General features: G+C 38.2%; 1 protein-coding gene across 1 annotated transcript in view; it reads left to right on the top strand.

Annotated features, from left to right (window-relative positions):
* SORCS3 (sortilin related VPS10 domain containing receptor 3) overlaps positions 1–26,295 on the top strand; it is a 638,571-nt gene that overhangs the window by 590,630 nt on the left and 21,646 nt on the right. Inside the window, exons 17-20 of the mRNA XM_056120660.1 lie at positions 2,902–3,015; positions 7,769–7,940; positions 11,660–11,846; positions 18,080–18,213. Coding sequence (XP_055976635.1) covers positions 2,902–3,015; positions 7,769–7,940; positions 11,660–11,846; positions 18,080–18,213 — 607 coding nt within the window. The remainder of the gene's footprint in view (positions 1–2,901; positions 3,016–7,768; positions 7,941–11,659; positions 11,847–18,079; positions 18,214–26,295) is intronic.

Genomic DNA, 26,295 nt, shown 5'->3' on the forward strand with positions numbered 1-26,295 from the left:
CAGCACCCCATGTAATCCCCAAGCACAGCCAGAAATGATCACTGAGTTCAGAGTAAGGAGTAAGACCTGAGTACCACAGGGTGTGGTCCCAAAATAAAATACAAAGTGGAATTTTTATTGGATTGCATTAAATCTATATATTACTTGGATAATATTGGACATTTTTTACTATATTTCTTCTCCTGAATGTAACTCATATTCAGGAATGTCTATTTCTTAATATCCTGTTCTGCATCTTTTAACAGGCCTAGTGGCTTGACTTTACATGTCTTTTACCTTTGTTCATTCATTAAATTTATTCATAGTTAATTGATTCTTTAGAATATAATTACAAATAGGATTACTTTCTCAATGTTTTGTTTATTATTAGCATAGAGGAATACAACAGATTTTTTATATATTAATTTTGTTGGTAGCCATTTTACTATATTATTTAGTTTCTTTTTAACTAGAATGAGATTATCTATGTATTATATCACCTGAACATAATTCTAATTTTATTTCTTTTTAAATAAGGATTTTTTAAATTTTAATTTTTTTACTGATTTCTCTGGCTAAAACTTATAATACTAAATTGAGTAGAACTTGTTCTGGTAGAAGGCCTTATCTTGTTCCTAATTTTAAAGAGAAAGCTTTCAATTTTTCACCATCATGTATGATATTAGCTATTATTTATAATATATGCTATGTATTTGCAGAGACATGTTCTTCTATTTATTTTATTTATTGTAAATGGCTGCTGAGTCTTGTCATATGCTTTCTCTGCATCTTTTTGATAATTAGATAATATATGTCTTTCTTATATTGATACATATCTTGAACTATCCTTGCAATGGAAATATGTAAGATTACATCACTGGCAATGATGTGTGATTCTTGTAATGCATTTTTGTGTTTAATCTATTGGTACATAGATAAAGCTCCTGTATTATCTCTCTTATCAGTAAATTCCCTTGCCAGTTTAGGCTCTCTTTTATTTCTGTCTCAGTTTTAGGTAATATTTAACTAGACGTATAATAAATAACATATTTAATTTTTTGACATTTTTCATTTGCTGACAATTTGTAATCCTTCACATTTTATGTGATTTGTTGTAATTTCTCCTCATTTTTTCTGTTTATTAGAGATTTTTTCTTCTTTTCTTTATAAACCACCTGCTGCTTTTTTCTTTGTTTCATCATCGCTAGATGTTTATGAAAACATGGAAATGAGCTATACAAAAGTTTATTTGCTTGATTTGTTGTTATTGGGGGGTTTATCTTAGGAAAATGGGGAGTTGCTTATATGTACTAGTGAAAAGTTTGAGTGCATACAGATGTCAGTGCAAATGTGTACATATATATGGAAGTTATATTATAGGAAAAAATAATAAATTACATTTTTAAACAATGCATATATAATATTAACAAAACAATCTTGAATTTAAAAATCTACTTATTTTATTTATTTTATTTCCATTCAACTGTGAAACATAGGTTTTCAGTTTCTAACATCTATGCACATTTTAACTTAGAATATTTTTGATAACCCAGTATTTCTCTAAATACCAAAATATAAATGACTTAAGATTATTATAGATCTAAGCATTTATTCTTTTTCTAAAAGAAATTTAAGTTTGTTTTAAAAGTGAGATAATATTACGAAGGTTTTTATGATTAATTTTCAGTTGTACAGTATTTGAACACCCATCCCTTCACCAGTATCTAGTTTCCTCCACCAGTTTCCTTAGTTTCCCTCCTACCCACCAGTTAGATTCTATGGCAGACACTTTTTTTATGTTTGAATGCATTTTTTTAAATTTTTTATTAGTGAATCACCGTGAAGTACAGATACAGAATTACAAACTTTCGTACTTGTGTTTCAGTCATACAATGATCAAGTACCCATCCCTCCACCAGTTCCCATTTTCCACCACCAATGGTCCCAGCATCCCTCCTACCACCCGCACCCTGTCTCCTCCACCCCACCCTGCTTTTGTGGCAGGGCATTCCCTTTTGCTCTCTCTCCTTTTGGGTGTTGTGATTTGCAATAGAGGTATCAAGTGGTCATTATGTTCAGTCTATAGTCTACTTTCAACCCGCATCTCTATGGCAGACACTTTTATTTGTCTTTTTTTCCTTTAGCCACTCTGGTTTTCAATACTTCATTGACAGTGTATCATATATATATATATATATATATATATATATATATATATATATAAAAGGTAAAGGTAAAGGCCCTCCCGTTGATCGTCGATTTGCTCGAGCGGGCCCAGTAACGTCTCCATTGGAGACTTTGTTGTTACTGTGTCTGGCATATCGAATACTCTCAGTAGCTTGCCGGGCTCTCCGAGAGGGGCGGAGGAATCGAACTCGGGTCGGCCATGTTGGCCGCGTGTAAGGCGAACGCTCTACCCGCTGTGCTATCGCTCCATATATATATATATATATATATATATATATATATATATATACATCACATTACCTACACACATATATATGTATGTATACATCACTTTACCTGCACACACACACACACACACAAACACATCTATAGATGTGTATACCTCCTTTCTGCACCTAGTTTTTTGTCCAGAGTGATCACTTCCCTGTATCATTGTCTTAATGGTCCCTTCTCTGTCCTATCTACCTTCCCCCATTGCAGCAAGTTTCCTTCCAGTCCTCCTGGCCTTCTTTTCTATTATCTTTGGGTATTCTTCTTTCACTATGTATCCCACAAATGAGTGTGATCATTCTATAAACAATTAAGGTATGAATATTTGTCTTCAATAGGAATATTTAAATGAATGTGCTTCAGATTTTGGGTGGAGTCTGGAGTGATGTACATATTTGGGGTGGTGAGGTGGATATCAGAATTTTTCACATCTATATAAGTATGCAATATTTATTTTTTGGATAGTGACTATGGCTACGAGAGACATGGAGAGACCCAGTGTGTTCCAGCTTTCTGGTACAATCCAGCATCCCCATCAAAAGATTGCAGCCTTGGTCAAAGCTACTTTAACAGCACTGGGTAAGTAAAACACCCGAGGATTGTTATTCTCTATTTTTCTATTTTTCATAGTTGGGATTGAGAGAATTTCTCTATATTGAAGCAAAATGATCTGTGAATAGAGTTTATTCAGAATAAGTAACTTTTGGGCCAGAGAGTTAGTACAGTAGGCACAGTGTTTACCTTGCACACAGCTAACGTTGGTTTGATCCTGGCATCACATATGCTCCCCTAAAACTGTCAGGAGTCATTCCTATGTGCAGAGTTAGGAACACAGCTGTATATATCCTCATTCCCAACCCCCACAACATAAGAACAAGTCACGTTTGAGAACTCCTTTAACTAAAGATAGCTTTGAGGGGAATTTTCAAAAGAGATTTCTAATAATCCATAGTTCAATAAAATTTAGTCAGGCCTTCTGATAAAGTATACAACCTTATTTTTTACTGAGGGCTATTTAAATGAACACAGTGGTGTACAGATACTATTGCAATACTCTATAGATTACTGAGTGAAGTTTGCAAAGAATAATGCCGAAAAATTAAAAACTCAAAGCCCTAGTTTCAAAACTCTTGAAAAAAGAAAGTCAAGGCTCACATCATTATCCAAACACATTATGTTCCTCCTTTTTGTTTATTTATTAGTTACTGTGTCAGATACTTGATAGAAAAGTAGGTTGGTGGTTCAAGACAGCCTTCTTGAACTCAAATGTTATATGGATTATCTAGGGATCTTGTTAAAATACAGCTTCTGGTGCATGAGATCTGGGATGGGTTGGTATTTCTTTATTTCTCAAGTTGTCAATATTTTTGGTCCCAGAACTAGTGTTTGAGTAACAAGAAGCTAAAGTGTTCTATACTCTAGTCTCAAATCTTCTGACATCTCAGCTACCTTACTCATCACTTCAGTAATTTTACCTTCCTTACCTTGTAAAATAGTTATAAGTATTACCTATCCAACTTGTGTCTGCATGGCCAGAAGCAATGCCAATAACAACAACAACAAAGTGATGAAGCAGAGGCAAAGAATGGTCTGACATATTCGAAAAGCACAAACCTTTTGAGCGGGCTCTTCCTGCTATTGGTTCAGGAGGCTAAGGGTCTTTGGTGTTATATTGTTGGTGTTTTGTACTGGAATTTAAGCCAGTCGGTCTATGGATCCAGCACCATGAATATAAGAAAATATAGGGTCAGAACTGGAGAGACATTTCTATGGGTAGGGTTTTCATCTTGCAAACAGCTAACCCAAATTCAATCCCCAGCACCCTTTTGGGTCCTTCTAGTCAGAATCAGAATTAATCCCTGAACACAACTGGGTGGGATCCCAAAACAAAAAAGGGGAAAAGAAAAAAATACATATATGATCAGAGAATAATGTTACAAAATATGAGAAAGGATATAAAAAGGAATGAGTGATTAACTAGGCTATCAAATCCCCGACAAGAGTAGAGCTAGGCCATGATGGAAAGATAGTTCTAGTAGAACATCATATATAATTATGATTATGTCGCATGTCTTGGTAGACACAATTTAACCAATGTTGGCATGCTCAAACCCCAAATACTCAAACAAATAAATCACGAAAATGAAGAGTAAAGACTTTTCATATGTTTCAGATGATTCACCAAAGTTTTTACACATATACTTAGCTTACTTAGATACTGGTTTATATTATAGTAATCTACCATTGGGCCAGCAAAAATTGAAGAGGAGAGGGTATCCATTGAAATGTCTGTCAAAAAAATCTTAATACTTTGTAAATAAGTCAAGGTCAACAAGGATGCATAAATTACATACCAAAGTTTGACTATCAAGGACCAATGTTGATGAAACAACTATAATGCAAGCCATGTATATAATTTAACTTTTATAGTAGTTACATTAAAATGTAAAAATTGTGAAATTAATTTTTTAAATGTGAAATTAATTTGAATGGTGCATTTTATTTAGCATTGTATTCCAAAGTGTCATTTCAGCATATATATTAACCAAATAATTAGTGTTCAATAGCCACATGAAGAAAGTGATTACCATTCCTCTAGGTCCTTTATGAGCAAAATTGGCAGCTAAAAGTTATATAAGAATTTAATAATATAATAATATACTATAATAATATGTTATAAAAATATAATATTATATAATAGAAAATGTATTAAATAATAATTCTATATAGGGAGAGGATAAATTATAATTTCATCTGAGAAAATAACTACAAACACTAGTTCCTTAACAGATCTCTGAATTGAGGTATGGAATTGGTGATTCAGAAATTTGGGGTATTCAGTTTCTGAAGGGGGAATATCAGGTATATTGGAGGAGGTGCATTTTTCAAAATGTTTTATTCCATCTGTTTTCAAGGCCACTAGCTGAAGGCTAGATGCATTTATGTATTATTTCTGACATAAGAAGTAGAAGAAGATGACAGGATGTGATGATAGTGGTTGTATTAGCATGAAAGTAGTTTTATACCTGAGCTTGTAGGTTCTTGAGAATCATATGAGAGATTTGTACACAAAACTTAGATCCAGGAATATGCAGAGAGATAGTACAGCAGGTAAGGTGCTTGCCTTGCATGCTTCTGACCTGGGTTTCATCTCTGGCACCACAATGGTCTCCTGTGGCATGCCAGATTTGATCACTGAGCATAGAGCCAAGAGGAAATCCTGAGCACAGGCAACCCCATTCCCAAATTAAAAAAAACAAAATCTCAGATGTTTAAGAAATTAAAATTTATTGTACAGTTTAAATAGATGGTCCAGACCCCTACTCAATATCAAGCCCCTTCTTATACCAATATACAGTATCATTTTTCTCACCCCACAGTGCCAAGTCTATATTACAAAGTCTTCATCTCTGTCTCATGATCTTCTCACCTTGAATGTATGATGGCCTCTCTAATCCCTATGCAGGTCTCTGTCCAGCATGTTCTTTCACAGTCTGAAATCTGCAGCTAGCATCCTGTCACCTGTGTCTCCTTGCTGGGGCTTACTGCTTTGTACTCTATTACTAAGCCTCTCTGGGCTGGAGCGATAGAACAGCGGGTAGGGCGTTCGCCTTACAAGCGGCCAACATGGCCGACCCGAGTTCGATTCCTCTGCCCCTCTCAGAGAGCCCGGCAAGCTACCGAGAATATTCGATATGCCAGACACAGTAACAACAAAGTCTCCAATGGAGACGTTACTGGGCCCGCTCGAGCAAATCGACGATCAACGGGAGGGCCTTTACTTACTTACTTACTTACTAAGCCTCTCTAGGACTATGCCTCAGTGGTTCCCTGCCCCCTGGCTTTCCCTTTCTTTAGTTTCTCGCCATTGCCATGTGTATAGCTAAGATCTGTGCTGTCTGGGCATATTCACTGGGGCAAAGAAAGTTTTGCTCAGCTCAGGGATTCTTTCCTTCTTCTATCTCCCATCCCCAGCCATCTCAATGTCAGTTTTTACTGGATATTTCTTTCAGCAGGTAAAGTTTAAATGACAGTTTAACTAGTTCACCTGCTGCTCATCCCTTCCACTTTTCAGTGATTGCTCATTTCTTGCATCTCACTAGAACATAAATTTTAGATAAGCTATAGAGATGATCTTGGAAATAATGTCTACTATTGCACTTCAGAGCCATGGATAAGCTCTTGGTTTTAATTCCTGAGCTGGGGTTGGTGGGAAAGTGAGATGGCCTAGCACTGTGCTTGTCAATGGTCTGGTCTTGGAAGGTCACTGTGCCTTGTGGGGAAGTCTTCTCATGCTGACTTCTTCTCTGAGGTAATTTTGGATGAATAGGGATTTCAAACTTGTCCTTTTAGTCTGACATTTGTATTGAGTGGAAAGTGAAATATTAACAGGGAGAGGAACATGCTATAAAATAGTCCAGTGACTTCAGAGAGAGAACTAATAGGTATTCAGGGATGGAGTGATGTCCTAAGGGTTGAGCGAAGACAGGAAAAATAAAAAGTCCTCTCAATTAATCATAGTTAGAGGTCTGGTCTTTTAGTTGCTTCCTGGTATGGAGGAAGCTGCTGATGGCCTCTGGGAAATAGAAATAGGTTTCTCCCGCAGAGAGAGAAGCACCTATATTCCCTGCCCCCTAGCCCAGTGTAACAGCCCCCTCCTTTCTTGTGCATGCAGCAGACATTGATTTTTCTTGGCCGGTTTAGACACTGATCTGATCCATGGCTCACCAGGTACAATCAATAATAATGTTTAAAGAGCTACTCTTCCCGAGATGGAGGGATAGCAATCCCTCCATATTTGTTTCACTTCCTAAATGGCTGTCTTCTCTGAAACTCAATTCTTAGGAACAGCGTTGTGAAACCTTGCTCAATCTTGTTTTTTTGTGTTTCCTTTTTTAAAAGTGTAGTCACCATGAGTGACAATATTATTCATGATTGGATTCAAGCATGCAGTGTTCCCACACTAATCCTTTCACCAGTGTCTACTTCCCTCCATTACTGTCCCTGTATTCTCTGTCATCCACTACCCTGCCTCTATGACTGTCACTTTTAAAAAATAAATCAGGGGCACCGTGATTTATAATACTGTTACTGACAAGGTTTTATAAATAACACTTTAACAATTTCTAGCACCCTGTCCTCCTCCAGAGAGACCATGTTCCTCCACCATTGAGGTAGTGTCCTACCTTCCACCCCCACCAAATGGCAAGCTTTCTACTAAGGACCAGTTCTCATGTCCTTTCACTCTGAGGCCAGAAACACATACATGTGTGCATAGACACACAAACGTTTGCTACAAACTACAACCCTGACAATTTTCTTTATCCCTCAGGTACCGGCGGATTGTGTCCAACAACTGCACAGATGGGCTGCGGGAAAAGTACACTGCCAAGGCACAGCTGTGCCCTGGGAAGGCCCCTCGGGGTCTCCATGTGGTGACAACCGATGGACGCCTAGTAGCAGAGCAAGGCCACAATGCAACCTTCATCATTCTCATGGAGGAGGTGGGTACTAGGCTGGGAGTCTGAGGACAAAGCCCAGTAGTGAACCATACTCTGTTCCCAGAGAGGATGAGAAGGAAGGCCTTATGGGCTGGAGAGATATCTTAGTGGGCAGGAAGGCATGCTTTGCCAGCAGGAGGTCCATGTTCCACCCCCATCACCTCCTGTATGCATGCCCTAGCACGAGCCAGAACTAGCATGCACACACCACCCAATGTGAGCTTAAAAAGAAGAAAAGGAAGAGCTCATGTTGCCATAATTGTTTAAACCAAAAACACTGATGAAAAGCAGAGACTGGGAGAAGTTATTAAGGAAAGTAAGAGGATGTGGATTGTCCTTGCCTTCATTCCACAACATAGGGCAGTGAGGATACAGTTGCCACTGAAAGATGCATATATATAGTGTATCTCTCTCTCTCTCTCTCTCTCTATATATATACATATATGTATGTGTATGTAGTATATAGCAGTATTTCCTGGAGTACAGGAAACGCTGCCCATATGGCAGAGCCTGGCATATTTGATCTGCCAAAAATAGTAACAATAATGGGCCTCATTCCCCTGACCCTGAAAGAGCCTCCAATATGGCAATGTTGGGAAGGACGAGTAAGGAGAGGCGAAGTGATACAAGTGATATATAGTTTATGGTCCTAATACATCTCTATAATACATTTCATATATATATATATTTCTTATATTGTTGTGCCTGAGCTTTTGATACACACTTGCGGAGAGACCAAGTCCACACACAACAATGCAAAAGCAAAGGAACTTTATTACTAGCTTGAGCCAGTGCTAGCTCGAGCTAGGGTCCAAGTCTCATCCAATAGAGTGGAGTCTTGACAAGGACCCTGACTCCAAATCACAAGTGGTTTATATAGGGTTCAGAATTAAGAACAGTCTATATGGTCTATTTTTAGCATTGGTCTTATTACAACAGTGGTCAACAATTAGACAATGGTTAGTAACAGTTTCTAAGGAGGGTACAGTGACCCTTCATCATCAGCCAGATCCAACTGTCCAATTTATTATCTCAGCAAATTACTCAACTGGGAGTTTACCAGAAACTGCAAGTCCTGCTTTGGGGAAACAGAAACTGAGGCCCAGTTGAGACTAAATGTTAGCTGCAGCTTGTCATGGCATCAGTTTCGCCCTCACGGTATGTACACGTATATTCTTAAAAGGCACATGTATCACCATAGGAGCATATACTGTGAACTTTACCAGAACAAGAGATTCCAGTTGTTTCTGTTACTCTCATGACCCTCCTTTATTTAATTTTAAACTTTAGCCCCCAAGATTCAGAAACCCCTCAGAATTTTCAAAGAAGTGTGAGTGTGGGGGATGGTTGCAGTCTTTTAATTTTCTCCCTATAGACAGCATCATTCTGGTGCTTATCTGTCAGGTGGCTACTGCACTAGTATCTTAATTCTATAGTCTTCTGTCACCAGAGTAGTAAACTCAGGCTGTACTCATTCCACCCAGACTGAAAATGTCCCTTTTGTATGTTTCTTTGCTTCCATATGAGCTGTTTAATCTCATTCCCAGGGGAGAAGGATTGACTAATAATTCCATATATACATATAAAGTTAGTATATATGGAATTATTCTATCTAATCTGTCTATAAATGAATTAATCCTTGACAGGATGATTAGCTAATAATTCCATATTCCCAAACCAGGGAGGCTGTTAGGGGCTTGGGCAAAAAAGCTTACATGACTTATCAAGCTTTCTAAATGTATATGAAAGTGGCTTTGTGTTCTTCATATGTGAAAGAGTTCAAAGTATGTCAGGAGACTGTGTTTTGTTTGTTTGTTTGTTTGTTAGTTTATTTGTTTTCTTTTTTCCTGTCAAATGTGAATGCTCTAAAACTTTATTTTAAGTTGTTCCCATATTGACTAGAGTGGTGAAGGTTTCTTATTCTAGGTTTACATATTCTTCAGATTCACCCACACTGTGCACTTGAATGAAAGAGCTTTAAAATTCTGAGAAAGTCATTATCACATTTCCACTAGGGAGTTTCCATCACTGCTATAAATACTTTCTTTTGAATGGATGTGAAGAGCCATGATCTTATCCATTTGAATTGCCTCCAGTTCATTTCCACTTTAATTTATATTCATAAACTCAAGGGTAGTTGACATTGTGTGGGGTGCAATGGAATACCTATTGATATTTCATTCACATATGGGTTGCCATAGGGGGCTGGGGGACACTCAGAAAGCAAAATTGTGGTAAATACACATTTCGAGGGCAGAAGGATTGGCTAATAATTTCATATATATATAATTACTATGTATGTATGGAATTATTCTAATTTGTCTATATATGAACTAATCCTTGGCAAGATGATTAGCTAATAATTCCATATATGTGCGTAAATTTCTTTATTAGTCATTTCTATAAATAATTAGAGAAATCTGATTCAGTTATTTAATTCGGAATCCCTGTTTCTTTTTGGTCAGGAGAAGGAAAGATCCAGGTCAACTTTGATCCTTAAAAACTGAACATTAATTTCAGGTATAAAAAGATTCTCAGGGGGTGGAAAAATAAAATAAAATAAAATAAAAAGACTCTCACCTGAATTATTGTTATTACATTACCCAAGCATCGCTTGGCCTCCCAAGACACAGATATATTTGTTAGTTGGAATAGTCTAAAAAGCTTCAGTGAAGAAGGACAGTATGTAGGTGAGAGATCTCCATAGTCAACAGAGCTAAGCTGGAATGTTTGTAAGCTGGTATACAATATCCATCCATCAAATGTGAATGATTATTCTACCTTAAAGAATTACTCTAAAGTGACACCTTGATTAGCATAGTAATAAGTATTAAACACAATAACAATTATAATTATAGCATGGCAGTTGTGAGCCATTAATATTGAAACCAGTTGTCTGTGTTAAAAACACACAGACACACAGACACACACACACAGAGACACACACACACACACACACACACTTTTCCACTCCTCACTTGTCTAAATTTATTTTTGTCCCAATTTCTAGAGTCAGAACAGTGCCAATTTTTCAAGATAGAGTTGTGAATAGATTCATTGCTCAGAACTAAAAAAAATTTTTTTTAAATTATTGTACTTATTAACTGCTAATATTTACTACTCTGGCTATTATTTTACCATATAAGAAAGAACTCTTAAACTCTGTGTGTGAAGGACCCAGGCTCATTCTTGGCCTACCCCACTTTAGAATTTCACAGAGGCTCTCCCTTAAACACTATTATCAATGACACACTTACTCAGGCTGTCCCAAGCTTGGGCATATAGAGACGAAGTTCCTTAATTCCTGCCTCTAGGCCTATAGTATGTGTTAGAATATGACTGTGTTGAGTATTTTGACCCCCTTTAATATATTTTAGGTAGTCCAAGAGTGTTCCAGAATGCACAGGAAGGTAAAAGGTAAAGGCCCTCCCGTTAATAGTCGATTTGCTCGAGCGGGCCCAGTAACGTCTCCATTGGAGACTTTGTTGTTGCTGTGTTTGGCATATCGAATACATCACGGGTGGCTTGCCAGGCTCTGCGGTGCGGGTGAGATACTCTCGGTAGCTTGCCGGGCTCTCCGAGAAGGGCGGAGAAATCGAACTCGGGTCGGCCATGTTGGCCACTTGTAAGGCGAACGCCCTACCCGCTGTGCTATCGGTCCAGCATAAGATTCAAGCTGAACTGCATGATGTTCACAGACCAACTGCTGTTCTTTCTTGCAGGGTGATCTCCAAAGGACAAACATCCAGCTTGACTTTGGAGATGGAATTGCTGTGTCTTATGCTAACTTCAGCCCCATAGAGGAAGGCATCAAGCATGTATACAAAAGTGCAGGGATCTTTCAGGTGACAGCCTATGCAGAGAACAATTTGGGCTCTGACACCGCTGTTCTCTTCCTGCACGTAGTTTGTAAGTAGTAAGAGTCATCCCTTTTTCTCCAATTTAACAACTAGTTTTTTGGTGTTTGAGCTGAATCTGGTTTTAGTGTAACTACTACCTCAAATGGTGACCCACACAGACATATTAAGATGTATGATCACCATATTTCAGAATTTCCTCAAGTTTATGTAAATTGATTTCTTACACATAGAGATTATTCATTAAGGTATAAGTTCCTTTGTTTTGATTTGAAGACAACTAAAATTATAGTGTGAAGAAATCCATCTGGCTCTTCACAGGCTCAATTTCAAACTACTATGACTGAATCAAAGTAAATTGCTTTTCCTCTTGGAAGAATCAAAGAAGAATTCAGAAAATACGTATTTAAGATAGCTGAAATGTAGAACTGAAGATAAAAAATAACTAATTTTTTATATACAAAGTTACTTCAAGTTCATTTGTGTCACAAGTAGTTCTAAGAACTGACTACAATATTTTTGTTGCCCTAGAAAGCATTTAATTGCTTTTGGATGTTGGTTGGCATAAACCTAAACACAGCTGAAGTTCTGAAATATATTGTTTGTAGTGGATACATGTTGTGTATTTGTTCTGCTGGGACTTGACTTACAGAAGCTGAAACTTAAATATTATTATTTTAGTTTTGTTGAGTCAAGGAAATGTTACAAAGGGGTTAATGTTAATTCCCTTAAACTTCATCTATGATTTCCATAGGTCTAGAATTTGCCTATTCTTACTTATGTTCCCATAATTTTTTTATACAATGTGCTACACATGGCACAAAATTTCTGTTACATAGGCATTTTGAAAGAGTATAATTGAATACATGGAGCAATTTTCCTATTAACTCAGTGATTATATAAATTCCATTATGTAATTAAATCATTTAACCAATTATATACAAGTTGATTCTACAAATAAATCTCACTTTAGAGGTCCCCAGTAAGGGTCATCTAGATACTTACCTACTTCTCCTATCCTAGTAATACCTCAGGGACCAACAATGGAAGGGTAGTATATGTGATGAAAAGGAATTACAGGTTAGTTATATCCCTAAACATGACAGATTATATGAGACTAGGGTAATCAATTATTTCCTCACTTTTTCTGAGCTCAAAACTATAACTGGAGTTAGTTTTCTCTACCACCTATGTCAATGTTCTTATGACTAATTACAAATATACAGCCATTCATGATTTTACTCAACAAATTTGTGTTAAGTTTGAAATATATTCTAAGTGCTAAGGAGGAATATTACAGATATGGTCCTGCTTGTACAGAGTTATATCTAGCTGGGGTAGGGAAGATATTCCAAGAAATAGACCAAGCAGCAACACATAGAGAACACAGACATTATAACATTAAACCCAGTACGATTATTCTGTGCCAGAGGTACTAAGTTAGAACCCCAAGTAAGTAGTGTGCAGTATTTCTGAGCCCAGAATATAAGACAGGAGAGACTGTTGTGTGAATTCAGATAAAACTTTGCTAAATATCTTTCTTGGTTAACTCCCTTAGTCTTTAACCTCTACCTCCTCATTCTATAATTCTTTGATTATAGGGAAACTATGAGAGATTAGACTTTGTATGTATGACAAAGATCCAGTTCTTAAGATCATTTCCACCTGTGGCAATTTCTTGGGCTCAGAGGATTGAATATCTAGTGGTACTAGATTCTAGTGATTAATTACAGTGGAAGGAGATAAAGCCAGATGAGTATAGGACACAGATTCAAACATGAGGCAGGGTTCAGAAGAAACCAAGCACAATTTCCCAATCATTCTTGTGAAGCATCCATGATATGCTTCATTCCTTCAACAATGAGTTGGGAGATGCTCACTGGTTTGGCTAGATGATTCCTTCAACAATGAGTTGGGAGATACCTCTAGTTTTGGCTTTTACTGGGGATGGTTCCTGTAGGCATCCTTACCTACCATTTACTGAAATTCAGACTCCTATGGGGAAAGCAGGTTTACATAATAAACCATATTGTTGACAAAAACAGTCTAGGTAGGATGAACTATTCTTATTGTTTTTACAGGAAAGAGTCCCAAAGCCAACTTGTCAGTAGCAGTCATCACCAGTCTTGCACAAAAGCCCTCTTAAATTATGGCAATTGTAGGTCCATGTTAACAACTTTCTGCACTGTAAAAAATTCTGATCAGCCCACAGTATAGTACATGATGCTTATCACCTATTATTGTAATTACTAAGGATTTCCTATTTACATTCTGTTTGATACTTCTGATGCTTTTAAAAATCAAGACAAAAACATAATTACTTTTCTCCAATCCAAAAATTAGCTCCACCCATGTCCCTAATTCTGTCAAGAGTGAGCCCTGCCTGCAGGGCACAAAGACCAAAGCAACTTTATCCAAAAAATAATAAAAAAAACACACACAACAGGAAGGAACACGTTTATACTGCGGATTATGTGCATGAAGGAGGAAATGTACCTTGAAACTTTTATCGTGCCTATAATTCCCTCCAAATCAATCATGGCTGCATTTTCCAGACAGTTATTATAGGGGAAACTGCTCTTGGCCTCACCTTGGGCCATTAGCTAACAAAAGTAGATGTTAGCCATCCATAATAACCAATCTTGCACAGATTATTAGATTTTTATCAACAAAAGCTCTATTTGACAGGGACAGTTTTAGGACTTTTCTGCTCTCCCCTCCTGAAACCTTCTTTTTTCTTTATGATCCATGATCTTTCTCTGGATAGAAGCCTAAAGATATTGGCTGAGATTCTTTGCCTTTAAAACTATGATATATTGTTATTCCTTTACATTGGTTTTACCTGATCTGTTTGAGCTGAAGTCGGAATTCTTGGGACCATAGCATTCCAATTCATGAGAGCCCCATCCTGTCATGTTTGACATAAGTTTACAGGAGGCATAAGTCTAAATTTTATCCTCTTGGGTATTAACAAACCCAACAATGCAATTTCTGGCTGATCCAAGATCTCAAAAAGGAAACAAAGAATTTCCATAACAGTGTCATCCGTTCATTGTATAAAAGTCCAGGATTCCCATGAACTTCAGGGGAACGAGTCTCTGGCCATTTTTTAATGAGAATAAAAATGAGTTCATTGTATAAAAGTCCAGGATTCCCTTGAACTTCAGGGGAATGAGTCTCTGGCCATTTCTTTATGAGAATAAGAGCAACTCTTAAAGATGAGTAAGTAATGCACTGAACGTCAGTAGTATTTTATTATATGTACTTATCTCTTTTTTCTAATAATCAAACCATACAAAAGTAATTAAACTGATTTTATCTTTGAAAATAATTAAATCTTCATCCTAATGCATATCAAAAATGACAAGGTTGGAATTATTTGCCTGTGGAGATCTCTGGTTCACTGTATCTGGGATCAGTTGGAGAGTATTTTCAGGCTGTAGATATACTGATTCATGTACACTTGTTCATGGCTTACAAAAAAGCAAAACCTGGACATTGAAAATCTGGACCCTGTTGACTGGTCTCCTTCCTCAAAATTATTTTCTATTTAAACAATTTCTCCCCCTATATATGTCCATTGAGAGTGAAAAGAACCCTTTCTACCTTCAAAATACTTCTACCCACTAATGGGTGCATAGAAGAAATCATGCTGTGGTAATAATGATGATGATAGAAATAGTGTCAGTTACAATGAATTATATGACAATTTTAGACACCCACAAATTGCTCTTATATATGGAATTCAGGGCAAATTATGGCAGAGCAATAGTGTGAGTAGAGTAAGGTTCTGCAAGAGAATGGCAAAGATGAAAAAGCTTATTATAGTCAGTTGAAATGAGAAGTATCATGTATTCTGGTGAGGAGTGTGGGAACCACTGAGTGAGTAAGTAGACACAGGAGAGAGGACTCCTGCTCACCTGTTTAGCTCACTTCGTCTTTACTGGTGAAGGGCCTGGGGAAGGTGAGGACTCCTAGATGTTTGCAGAGCACGTTCATTAAAGTCCTGATCTTCACTTAGTTTGCCAAAAGATAAGAATTGGAGAAGAGAGTGCAACAAAATACCTTTATATAGGAAATAAAATAGGCAGAAAACAAGAACCCTGTAAAGTATGAGAAATTGTATTGTTGGGGGCTGGAGCAATAGCACAACAGGTAGGGTGATTGCCTTGCACACATCCAACACAGGTTCGATTCCCATCATCCCATATAGTCCCCTGAGCACTGCCAGGAGTAATTCCTGAGTGCAGAGCCAGGAGTAACCCCTGTGCATCGCTGGGTATGACCCAAAAAGGAAAAAAAAAAGAAATTACATTCTCCAAGTTGGGGGAGTAGGTGTCCCAGAAAGTGAAAGGAGAAAGTTACACACAAGAGAAGAGGGTCTGGGTTGACTCCAAGATGAAGTGTGACTGACATGCTGTTGCAAAGTTGAATTTAGAGACTTTTGTTGTAGGCTGCTCTGGTTTGTGGCTTTTTGTAAGGATAAGTGTCTGTTGCTAGGGCTTTGTCAAAGGGAAGGGTTTTGAAATTTTGACTAACATTCTTGTTACTGATTTATTAGGACTTCTTATTAAAAAACTCTCCTAATGGGCCTCAGCCTTCATCAGTTGGCATTAGAACAGTACTCTTGATATGTTTCGGATCATATCTTGGTTTTATTACAAACCCACTCATTGCCAAGAAGGTTGCTCTAACTTGGTTACCTACTTCATCTACATCTGTATTCTTTCCTTTAAACAGAACTACACATGGTGAAAGCAGAAAAGTGTCTAATCTGTGAGATGATTAATAAGGTGCCCATGTTAAAAAGATGCCTAGATAGCAGAAAATAGATTCTAGCACAGAATAGTGTATGTATTTTTAATTGATTAGGTTGTATAGGTTGAGAGTATGATGAAGAAAATGAAGGTGAAAGGAAGGGGATGAAAAAGAATAGAAATAGATGAAAGGGCAAAGGTTAAAAAGAGAGATGGGATAGAGGGGAAATTCTGCAGAGTTAAAAAAATGTAACATAATCACCTCAAAGTGCAACACTGTTGTTTAGTGTTTTTCCTCAGCATTTTCATCCTTTCATTTTTGGGGAAATGAGTTAAAATAAAATGCTCATTTCTTATTCATAGGGTATATTCATGTATTTTCTCTTGCTCGCTAGTTCAGAATTTGATGCTTCTTATATTGCGTTCAGAAGGAGAGAAGAATTTGGTTTCCTGTTCTGCAAGCAAATCTTATTTTACTGGGGGCTTAGAAAATTTTCCTCTTCTACTTAGGAAGCAAGTTTTCCCTTCTTGTAAAACAGCCTTGCCAGCTTCTGAATGACACCCACTGAGTTTCAAAGATGACTGGCACAATGGCCAATTGTTAGAGAGGATGGAACCAATTAACACTGAGGATAATGGAAGAGCTCCAGATACAATGCATTGACCTCAAATCACAAGACAGACTAGAGACTCCTGTTTATCAGTCTACTTATTGGCTAAGTGTCTAGTAAACTAGCTTTGTCCTTGGATTGGAGATTTATAAATATTCATGATTGGGCTCATCAGATGTAAATTAAGCTCAGATGTCACTCAAAAAGTCTCATTTGAGTTCCTATTATATGCAGTGCTTCATTTCAAGAACACACACATAAGAACACATCCTACCTTTTAGTGTTTGTGGGCTTGTGATTCTTGTTTGATTATTGGTGATAGTGACAGGGATTAAGTTTAACAGTATTGTATTTTTGCTACAACTTGGATAGACCTGCAAAGTGTCATGTTAAGCAAAGTGAACCAAAAGGACAAATACCAGATAATCTCACTAATATATGGAAGAAACAAAGCAAAGGAATGGACAATGAAAATGACCTTGCCAGCCCAAACGAGTTGGCCAGGGTCAGAATAGGAAAAATTGGGGTCAAGAAAGGAGAATGGTGGTAAGATACAGGTACTTTAGTGTTGATTGTGGTCTAGTAGATTTTATTTTATTTTATTTTTGGGGGGTTACTCCTTGTTCATGCACTCAGGAATTACTCCTGGCGGTGGTCGGGAGACCATATGGGATGCTGGGAATCGAACCTGGGTCGGCCTCGTGCAAGGCAAACGCACTACCTGCTGTGTTATGGCTCCAACCCCAAGGTCCAGTAGATTTTAAAACTCAAAACATTGATATTGCAAATCATAATACATAAAAAATAAAAAACTAAAAGACAAATGCTATATAAAAATATATATATAGGAGTGTGAAAAAGTTTGACTATTTATTCCATGAATATAAACTCTTGTGTAATTTTTCTTTTTTCTGCAGGCCCTGTGGAACATGTTCATCTCCGAGTTCCATTTGTTGCCATAAAAAATAAAGAGGTCAACATCAGTGCGGTTGTGTGGCCCAGTCAACTGGGAACACTTACCTACTTCTGGTGGTTCGGCAACAGCACCAAGGTTTGTCCTTGTGGGGGGCTGGGGTGGGGGATGTCTTAAATCAGTGCTGAGAGCTTCTCTGCACCATGGAAGTTTTCTATGCACCATTCTAAAACAGTGTTGATTGGGAGCTGAGGAAGTAGATAATGGGAATAATGAAGCTATGAACACACAGAATTAAATAATCAAAACACCAAGTCCATTATTTTTATAAGGAACATTAAAATTTTTCCTAAGTATGAAAAAATAAGAAATTAGAGAACTCCTCTAATCATTATTTCTAAAACCTCATTTGCTATGCTATGTTTTAATTCTGACCTATGTGCTGTTAACAAAGTCAGAACCTCTGTGAGATCAAGTGACCTCATCGGTCAAATTCTAAATATAGGACTATGAAAAGCAGATCCTTCTTAGGACAAGGATGGATGTTCCCATCTCAAAGAAAGGAGCTAAAGAAGCCAACTCTAGACTTTGCAATTTCTCCCAACAATTGGTAATGATAACCTTGTATCAAGAGTGACCTCATTTGATATCAGAAGAAGGAGCAGTTGACTCAGGGTCCCTCCTTTGGACAGTTTAAGGTCCTCTATTCACAAAATTGTCTTTTACATTTTTCATGTTTTGGGTGACCTTCCACACAGTTCCCAGAAGTCTCATGGGCTACACCCAGTGATACTTGGCCAAACTGTGCAGTCCTGATGCATCAGTTCTTAGGCACAGTGAGTGATACAGTACTGCTTGGATCCAGCAGTGCTGGGTTCACCAGAATCATACCCATTGATGCTCAGTGCAGTCTCAATGATCAAACCCCGGGCCTCTCACATTCAAAACATGCACTTAAGCCTTTGGAACAATCTTCTCAGCCCCTATTCTTGGTCATTCTTAATTTGATTGACTTTGATCATCCTAGTCCTTAAAAAAGATTTTTAATATTTTAACAAAGCTTTTGGAATGTTGAATATCTAAAGAAAAGAAAATAGTCAATTGTTGCTATAGTAATTCATTTTTAAAAAGGAATAGAACAATGGTGTTTTTGTTTGTTTTAAGGTGATCCAAGAGTACTTCAGCCTACATTATTAAAGTGGGAGGTGATTTATTCCTTCTCTTTGTTAGAGAAGCAACATGTTGTGGCAGGGGAACATGACCGTGGAGTCAGAGTCTAGGGTGAGAAGCAGCTCCATGCAGTGTGAGCCTCAGCAAATCCACTTGACCTGACATGTAATTGACTCAGCTACACGTTGGAGAAAATAAAGTCTTTGTATTCTTTTTAAAAAATTTTTTAATGAATCATTGTGAGATACAGTTATAGACATAAACTTTCGTACTTGTTTCAGTCTAACAATGATCGAGTATCCATCTATCCACCAGTGCTCATTCTCCACCACCAATGTTCCCAGTATCCCTCCCGCCAAGCTCACCCCTCCTCCCTCGCCTCTGTGGCAGGCACATTCCCTCTTAATCTCTCTTTCTCTTTTGGGGTGTTATGGTTTGCAATGCAAGTACTAAGTGGCCATCATGTTAGAGAACCGTGAAGCCTCTACCAAGAAGCTCTAGAAACAATAGACATGTAAAGCCGCAGGCTATAAAATCAATACGTGAAAATCCATGGCTTTCCTATATGCAAATAATGAGAGAGAAGAAGGTGATATGAATAAAGCAATCCTGTTCACAATTATGCCTCAGAAAATCATATACCTCAGAATCAGCTTAAACAAGGAGGTAAAGGAGCTGTACAAAGTCTTTGTACGCTTGATTGTTGTAAAAACTAAGATAGTGCTTGCTTCTCTGGTATACATCAGATGCTCACTCAATATATGCTTTTTCATTAAAACTTGGGGTTAGGGTATGTTGATAAATGATAAAACTAGATTTATAAACTCACAAGGCCCATTCCTGCTTGCACTCTTCATGCTGTAGACTTTGATATCAATTAATTCCTTAAAAGTTGCCAATGCTTTTGCATTTCTGGGAAATTTACTCACCAGTGCAATAAATAGTAGGGAGGCTAGTTCATAAGATTTCTATCTGGTGAATCAGAAATCCCCATATGAGTTGAACATTCTTTAGGAGCAATAGCTGGTTGATCGTAGAGCCAGTCTTGAAACCCATTTTTCATAACACACGTCTCCCTTAGTCCAAACCAACTCCTGGATGCTTTAACTCATAACCCAGTGTCTCAAAGGTTACAAACCCTTAAAGTCCTGCTTTTATTGAAATCGCCAATTTATGTTGGTGGTGTTGTTGTTAAAATAAGGCTGAAACAGACATGTATGTTCAAAGAAAATAAAAATGTTTCGGGAAGAGAAAGAACAGGATTTCAAGTTCACTTCTCCTTCAAGGATGTGAAATTTTGGCTATCGGATGTGGACATTCTTTTTAATTAGTCTTGTCAGCCTGCCAATCTTTACTGTTGTGTTCAAGAAAAGTCAATCTTGACACTTACCAACACAGGGATTAACTCAGCAGTCCCCACTGAACCAAATATACTGTGTTTATATCAGTAGCGTTTTTGTGTTTTTGATTGATGAGTCTCAGACCTGAAATACCAGACAGAATCTAATAAATATTTAATAAATAAAGAGAAAAGGAAACAAAATGATTAGGAAGTCTAGCTTCTATTTCTCCATTGATTATGTTTATTAGCTTGATCAAATTACCTAATTAGTGTCTTGGGGTTATTACTCCATAATGGCTATCCAAATGTGTAATCCATGTTTATTGCTGAGTTTAAAAAATATTTATCTGTTTAATCTATATTATGTCATCTTAGAAGAGGGGAATTTTAAATTAACTTTATAGTTTTCTTTTTCAAAACGGTGGTGACCTTCAGAAATTTGTTACCTATGTTTGAGTAGACGGTGCTACACAAATACTTTGATCCTAAAGATATTGCTAGTTGGTCTTGTTCCCAAGCAACCAAAATAATGATGCTATGGGAGAAATAGTAGGATAGGGTGGCTTTGAGTAAGACAAACCTGGACTGGAGTACACTTAAGTTTTCTTGGCTATATGCCTTTGATCAAATTATATTATATCTCTGAGATCCAGTTTGATTAACTATAATGCCAGACTAATAAGTATAGTTAACTAAACTTTTATATTGTGTTGAAAAAAATTTTTTGAGTTTTTGGCCACCTCTGGATTTATTTAGGACTTATTATTGATTCTATACTCAGAGATCACTCCTGATAGGGCATGGAGACCATATGGGTTGCTGAGAATTGAACCTGAGTCAGCCAGGTAGGAGAAAAGTGCCCTACTTGCTATACTATCTCTTCCACACAAACTCTCATACTCTTTTAAGGTTTAAGTCAAGAAAAGTATATTGCTCACTTAGAGCACACATAAGCACTTCAAAATATCAACCTCTTTTGTGCCTGTTTGTATCAATGGCATCTGCATATTGGTGGCAAACCTGACTCAATTCAATACATTTCTCTTCTACCACCAAAAGTGGGTTAGAGGAATAGCATAGTGGGTAGAGTGTTTGTCTTCCACACGACCTACCCAGGTTGAATTTCTCCACCCCTCTTGGAGAGCACGACAAACTACCAAAAGTATTCTGCCCACCCAGAAAAGCCTGGCAAGCTACCTGTGACATATTTGATATGCCAAAAACAGTAACAAGTCTCACAATGGAGACATTACTGGTGCCCTCTCGAGCAAATCGATGAGCGACCAGAGGACAGTGCTATAGTGCTACCACCAAAAGTCATTTGGTCCAGGTGAAATAGGTATAGTTACTTAGTACTTTTAGCTAGCTTAGTGCCAGACACAGAGTAAAGTTAACACAGGGTTCAGTCAGTGATTATTACAATCACCACCATAGTTGACTGGAAAATGGGTATGTTTGGAAAATGAATCTGTCCTCCTGTTGTTCCTCGATTTGCTTGAGCGGGCCCAGTAACATTGTGAGACTTGTTACTGTGTTTGACATATCAAATACGTCACCAGGAGCTTGCCAGGCTTTGCCGTACGGGCAAGATACTCTCAGTAGCTTGCCGGGCTCTCCGAGAGGGGCAGAGGAATCAAACTCGGGTTGGCCATGTTGGCTGCATGCAAGGTAAATGTCCTACTCGAAGTGCTATCACTCCAGCCCACTGGAAAATGAATATCTTAATAAATACACTGATTTGAAAGTTATGTGGTTCCTTTGAATTGCAAATGGGTCTTTACAAGGAGCTCCTTGCAGGCATACACAATTCTGGAGTTACACTGCATCCATCCTCCTCGGCTAGGTAATTTCTCTCCATTAAGTCTCTCTCTCTTTCTCTCTCTCCCCATCTTTTTCATAGTTTCTAAATATAATGCTTTACTTCACTAAACATAAAAGTAATCCTAATTTTGAGCTTGTGTTGCTAGCATTGACTTCATATATATTGTTTTATGTAATCAGAATATTACTAATGGAAGAAAATGACCACATCTTACAGAGAAAACACTTCAGTGAAATTGTTTGTGTGTGTATGTGTGTGTGTGTTTGTGTGTGTTGTGTATGTATGAGAAAGACACATACATAGAGACTTAAGTGAAATGAATGGACTCATACAGGTGTTTGAGTCAAATCAAGTCAAATCAACCTATATAAAAAACAATTAATACTCACCTCTCTGCCCAGCCTGTGCTTGAATGCCCTTAGGCATAAAAGTACATATAACATTGCCCCTATATTCAAAGAGAACACATTCCAGATGAGAGAGCAGGATAAACACACTCAATGACTGACAAGAAAATGTGATAAGTATGTATAACTATATGTAGGTAAATAAAAGAGAGCGCACATTCCTGAAATCCAAATATAGGCTCATATATCTACAAGTCTATCAGGTGAGGGATGTGAAATTGCATCAGTAGCTCCACAGATCTCTTTCAAGAGCCTGTATTTTGTGCTAGATGTTGTGAGGAATACAAAGTAGTATAAATTCTATTTGTTGCCTTCAAGAAACAATCTATTTGAAAATATGAGGTTAACATCCAAGAAGAGATCTATAAGTCAGATGATAGGAATGGAATTTGACTGTGCTAGCCAAGCCCTCTGTAGGGCAATGCTACAGGCCTTTTAGATCCTGAGGTGAGTCATGTATGAAGCTGATCCTACACTTGTGTGGAATGAACAATATAATTGAGGTAGAGAGGAGGGAAAGGGATTTGTGTATAAAAGACAGACTTTGGGAATGGTTGTGTTTTATGAAGACTGATTTAGGCAAAGCAAATAATTCAGCTGGTCAGAAATTGGAGAAAATAAAGAACGGTAGAAATAACTAATTTAAAGGTGATTTTTACTGACATAGAGGATGTATTTTATTCTTTCATAGAAATTTATATTCAGGGTAGAATGACAGAATATATAACCCAATACATGAACAATGATATGCACTGAGTCTTTTTGAAGAGCATGTAGGTGTTTTGTAGAGAGTGTGTGTGTTTGAGAATTTTATCTCCTAAACTGAATTTTTGCATTAATCTGAGTGAGTGTATTTAGATTTAGTATTTCACTTTATTTCTTTCTGTCCTTTGTGTGTATTTTAGAGTTTTACATAATTCTAATAGTATATCTGCATTTATATATTCTGCTTTTTCCACTTCACATGATAAGCACTTTTCACACATTACTGCATAATCTCCTGAAGATTTGAAGTAAGGCAAGCATAGTGATTGCAAAGTCTGTGCAATTTGGAAATGACAGCTTTTTATCAAGGTTTACATTTAAATTGTAGAAATTTCATACTATTCAATATTAACTTGACTTACTATGTCTGGGAAACTGATGTAACCTGCCTCTAAAGATTTCCCTGAAGTTTCCTGTTCCATTAGCCAAAGAGATATAACTAAATACTCACTCAGAGATTTGTCAATTTCTTTCTTGGCACATTGGATAATATGTGACCTCTCACCCATGAGAAATTCTCTGTGACCACAAAGGTAGATCTCAGCGTACATGGAGCAGGAGGTATTATTCTAAGGCCCTACTATGGGCTGGCACTACAGCTTGGAAAAATCAGTTACAGTCAAGTCAACTGGCTGCCTGTTGGATTTGTGAGGCTCTGAAAGGCCAATTTGCTGGGATTAACAGAGGTCTGGCTTAATAAATGTGTCTGCTTGCCTAATAGATTTAGTAAATGAACCTTAAAATACTTGATTTAATTTAGCAATATGTACTAGACATTGGTGGCCAACCAAGGACTCAAGGATCTGAATGCCTGTTCCAGCTTTGCAAGGAAAATGAAATCGGTCACGATGCAATCACAGCATATGTAAATAAAAAACAAAAGCAATTTCGAAAACAAACTTTGTTCCTGCCATTTCCCCAGCACAGATCTCGGACCTGCCATCCTGGGAGCAAGTGTTCCCTTTCAGCAGTTTGTTTGCTGTGGCTCAGAGCCCTTCCTGGCAAGCAGGATGGCCTGCTCCCTCCCACCTCTGCTGGCACTCGGTTTGTCCTGCTGTCCTGCATCCTTGGCCCCTGGAATTCCTAGGGAAGCAGCCAGATGGAGAGAACATTAGAATTGCAGGGACAGGAGGAATTCTGCTCCCCTTGGAAAGTGAGGTCACTGTCGTGCCCCACGCCAACTACTGGGAATAGAAACAAGTATTGAGTGTGCAGGGGAGAAAAGAGGAGCACCAACACTGCTGAAAGCTAAAGAAGATGGCATGGAAATAGTAAAGAAACAGTCATTAAATAGGGAGGAACACGACCTGATGGTGAGAGGTGGGAAGAGATGATGAGAGGCAGGAAGGCAAAGAACCAAACTGAAGGGCAGTGTTGTATAATCACAGAGAGAATAACTCATGGAAACAGCAATAGACAAAAGAACTCAAATGGCATGATTACATTTATATGCATTTAACTTTATTATTTTACAAGCTGGGCTAGAGCGATAGCACAGCAATAGGGCGTTTGCCCTACAGCGACCAACATGGCTGACCCGAGTTCGATTCCTCCTCCCTTCTCGGAGAGCCTGGCAAGCTACCGAGAGTATCTCACCCACAGGGCAGAGCCTGGCAAGCTACCCGTGATGTATTCGATATGCCAAACACAGTAACAGCAAGTCTCATGATACTGGGCCCGCTCGAGCAAATCGATGAACAACGGGAGGACTGTGACCATGATTTTACAAGCTAAAATCACGATCATGATCACAACCATCCTGTTGTTCGCCAATTGCCTCAAGCAGGCCCCAGTAACATCTCCTTCATCCTAGCCCTGAGATCAAAGCTCATTCAGGGTTAGGAGAATGAGACTCATCATTGTTACTGTTATATGGCATATTGGGTACGCCACGGGGAGTTTGCCAGACTCTGCCGTGTGGGCAGTTTACATTCAGTAGCCTGCCAGTTTGTCCAAAGCTGTGTTTTATAGTCTCTGGGTCTTGGCCGTTAATGGGATTACATGGCGCTAGGGGTCCAGTTGGTGGGTGTGACCCCTGCCTACTGGAATATGGAGGATCTGGATAGAGGATGCTCAGCCCCAATCCGAGCAGGCTTGGAGAGCTCAGGCCCAGGACCCGCATGCCTTTGTTCCTCTGCCGGTACCTTCATGTGTGTAGAGAGTGGTCTCAGCATGGTGGTGGCTGGTTCTGGAGGTCTTCAGCTGCCGGAGCCCTGGTCGGGGCAGGGATGGAAACTCCACCCGCTCCCCTCCAAGGGGCCCCAGCAAGGACAGCCAGGCATGGGGGCAGGAGACTCTGCTAAAATACGTAGGACAAAAGCATGTACCGGTTAGTACTCAGAGGATCATGCAGTGTTGGGGATCAAATTCAGGACCCCAGCGTGCAAAATCCTTAGAACTATCATGTAGCCTCAATACATATCTTAAATTAACTTTGAAAAATGTATATAAATGAATAGACAATGGATAAATTAGTAAATCATTTTTTAAAAAGATTTAGTGCATATAAAAGGGCTAGAGTGATAGCACAGTGGTAGGGTGATTGCCTTGCACGCAGCCAACATGGCTGACCCAAGTTTGATTCCTCTGCCCCTCTCAGAGAGCCTGGCAAGCTACCGAGAGTATCTTGCCCACACGGCAAAGCCTGGCAAGCTATCCATGACATATTCGATATGCCAAACACAGTAACAACAAGTCTCACAATAGAGACGTTA

This window comes from Sorex fumeus, unplaced genomic scaffold, assembly GCF_029834395.1.
Source record: "Sorex fumeus unplaced genomic scaffold, SorFum_2.1 ptg000043l, whole genome shotgun sequence".
NCBI lineage: Eukaryota > Metazoa > Chordata > Mammalia > Eulipotyphla > Soricidae > Sorex > Sorex fumeus.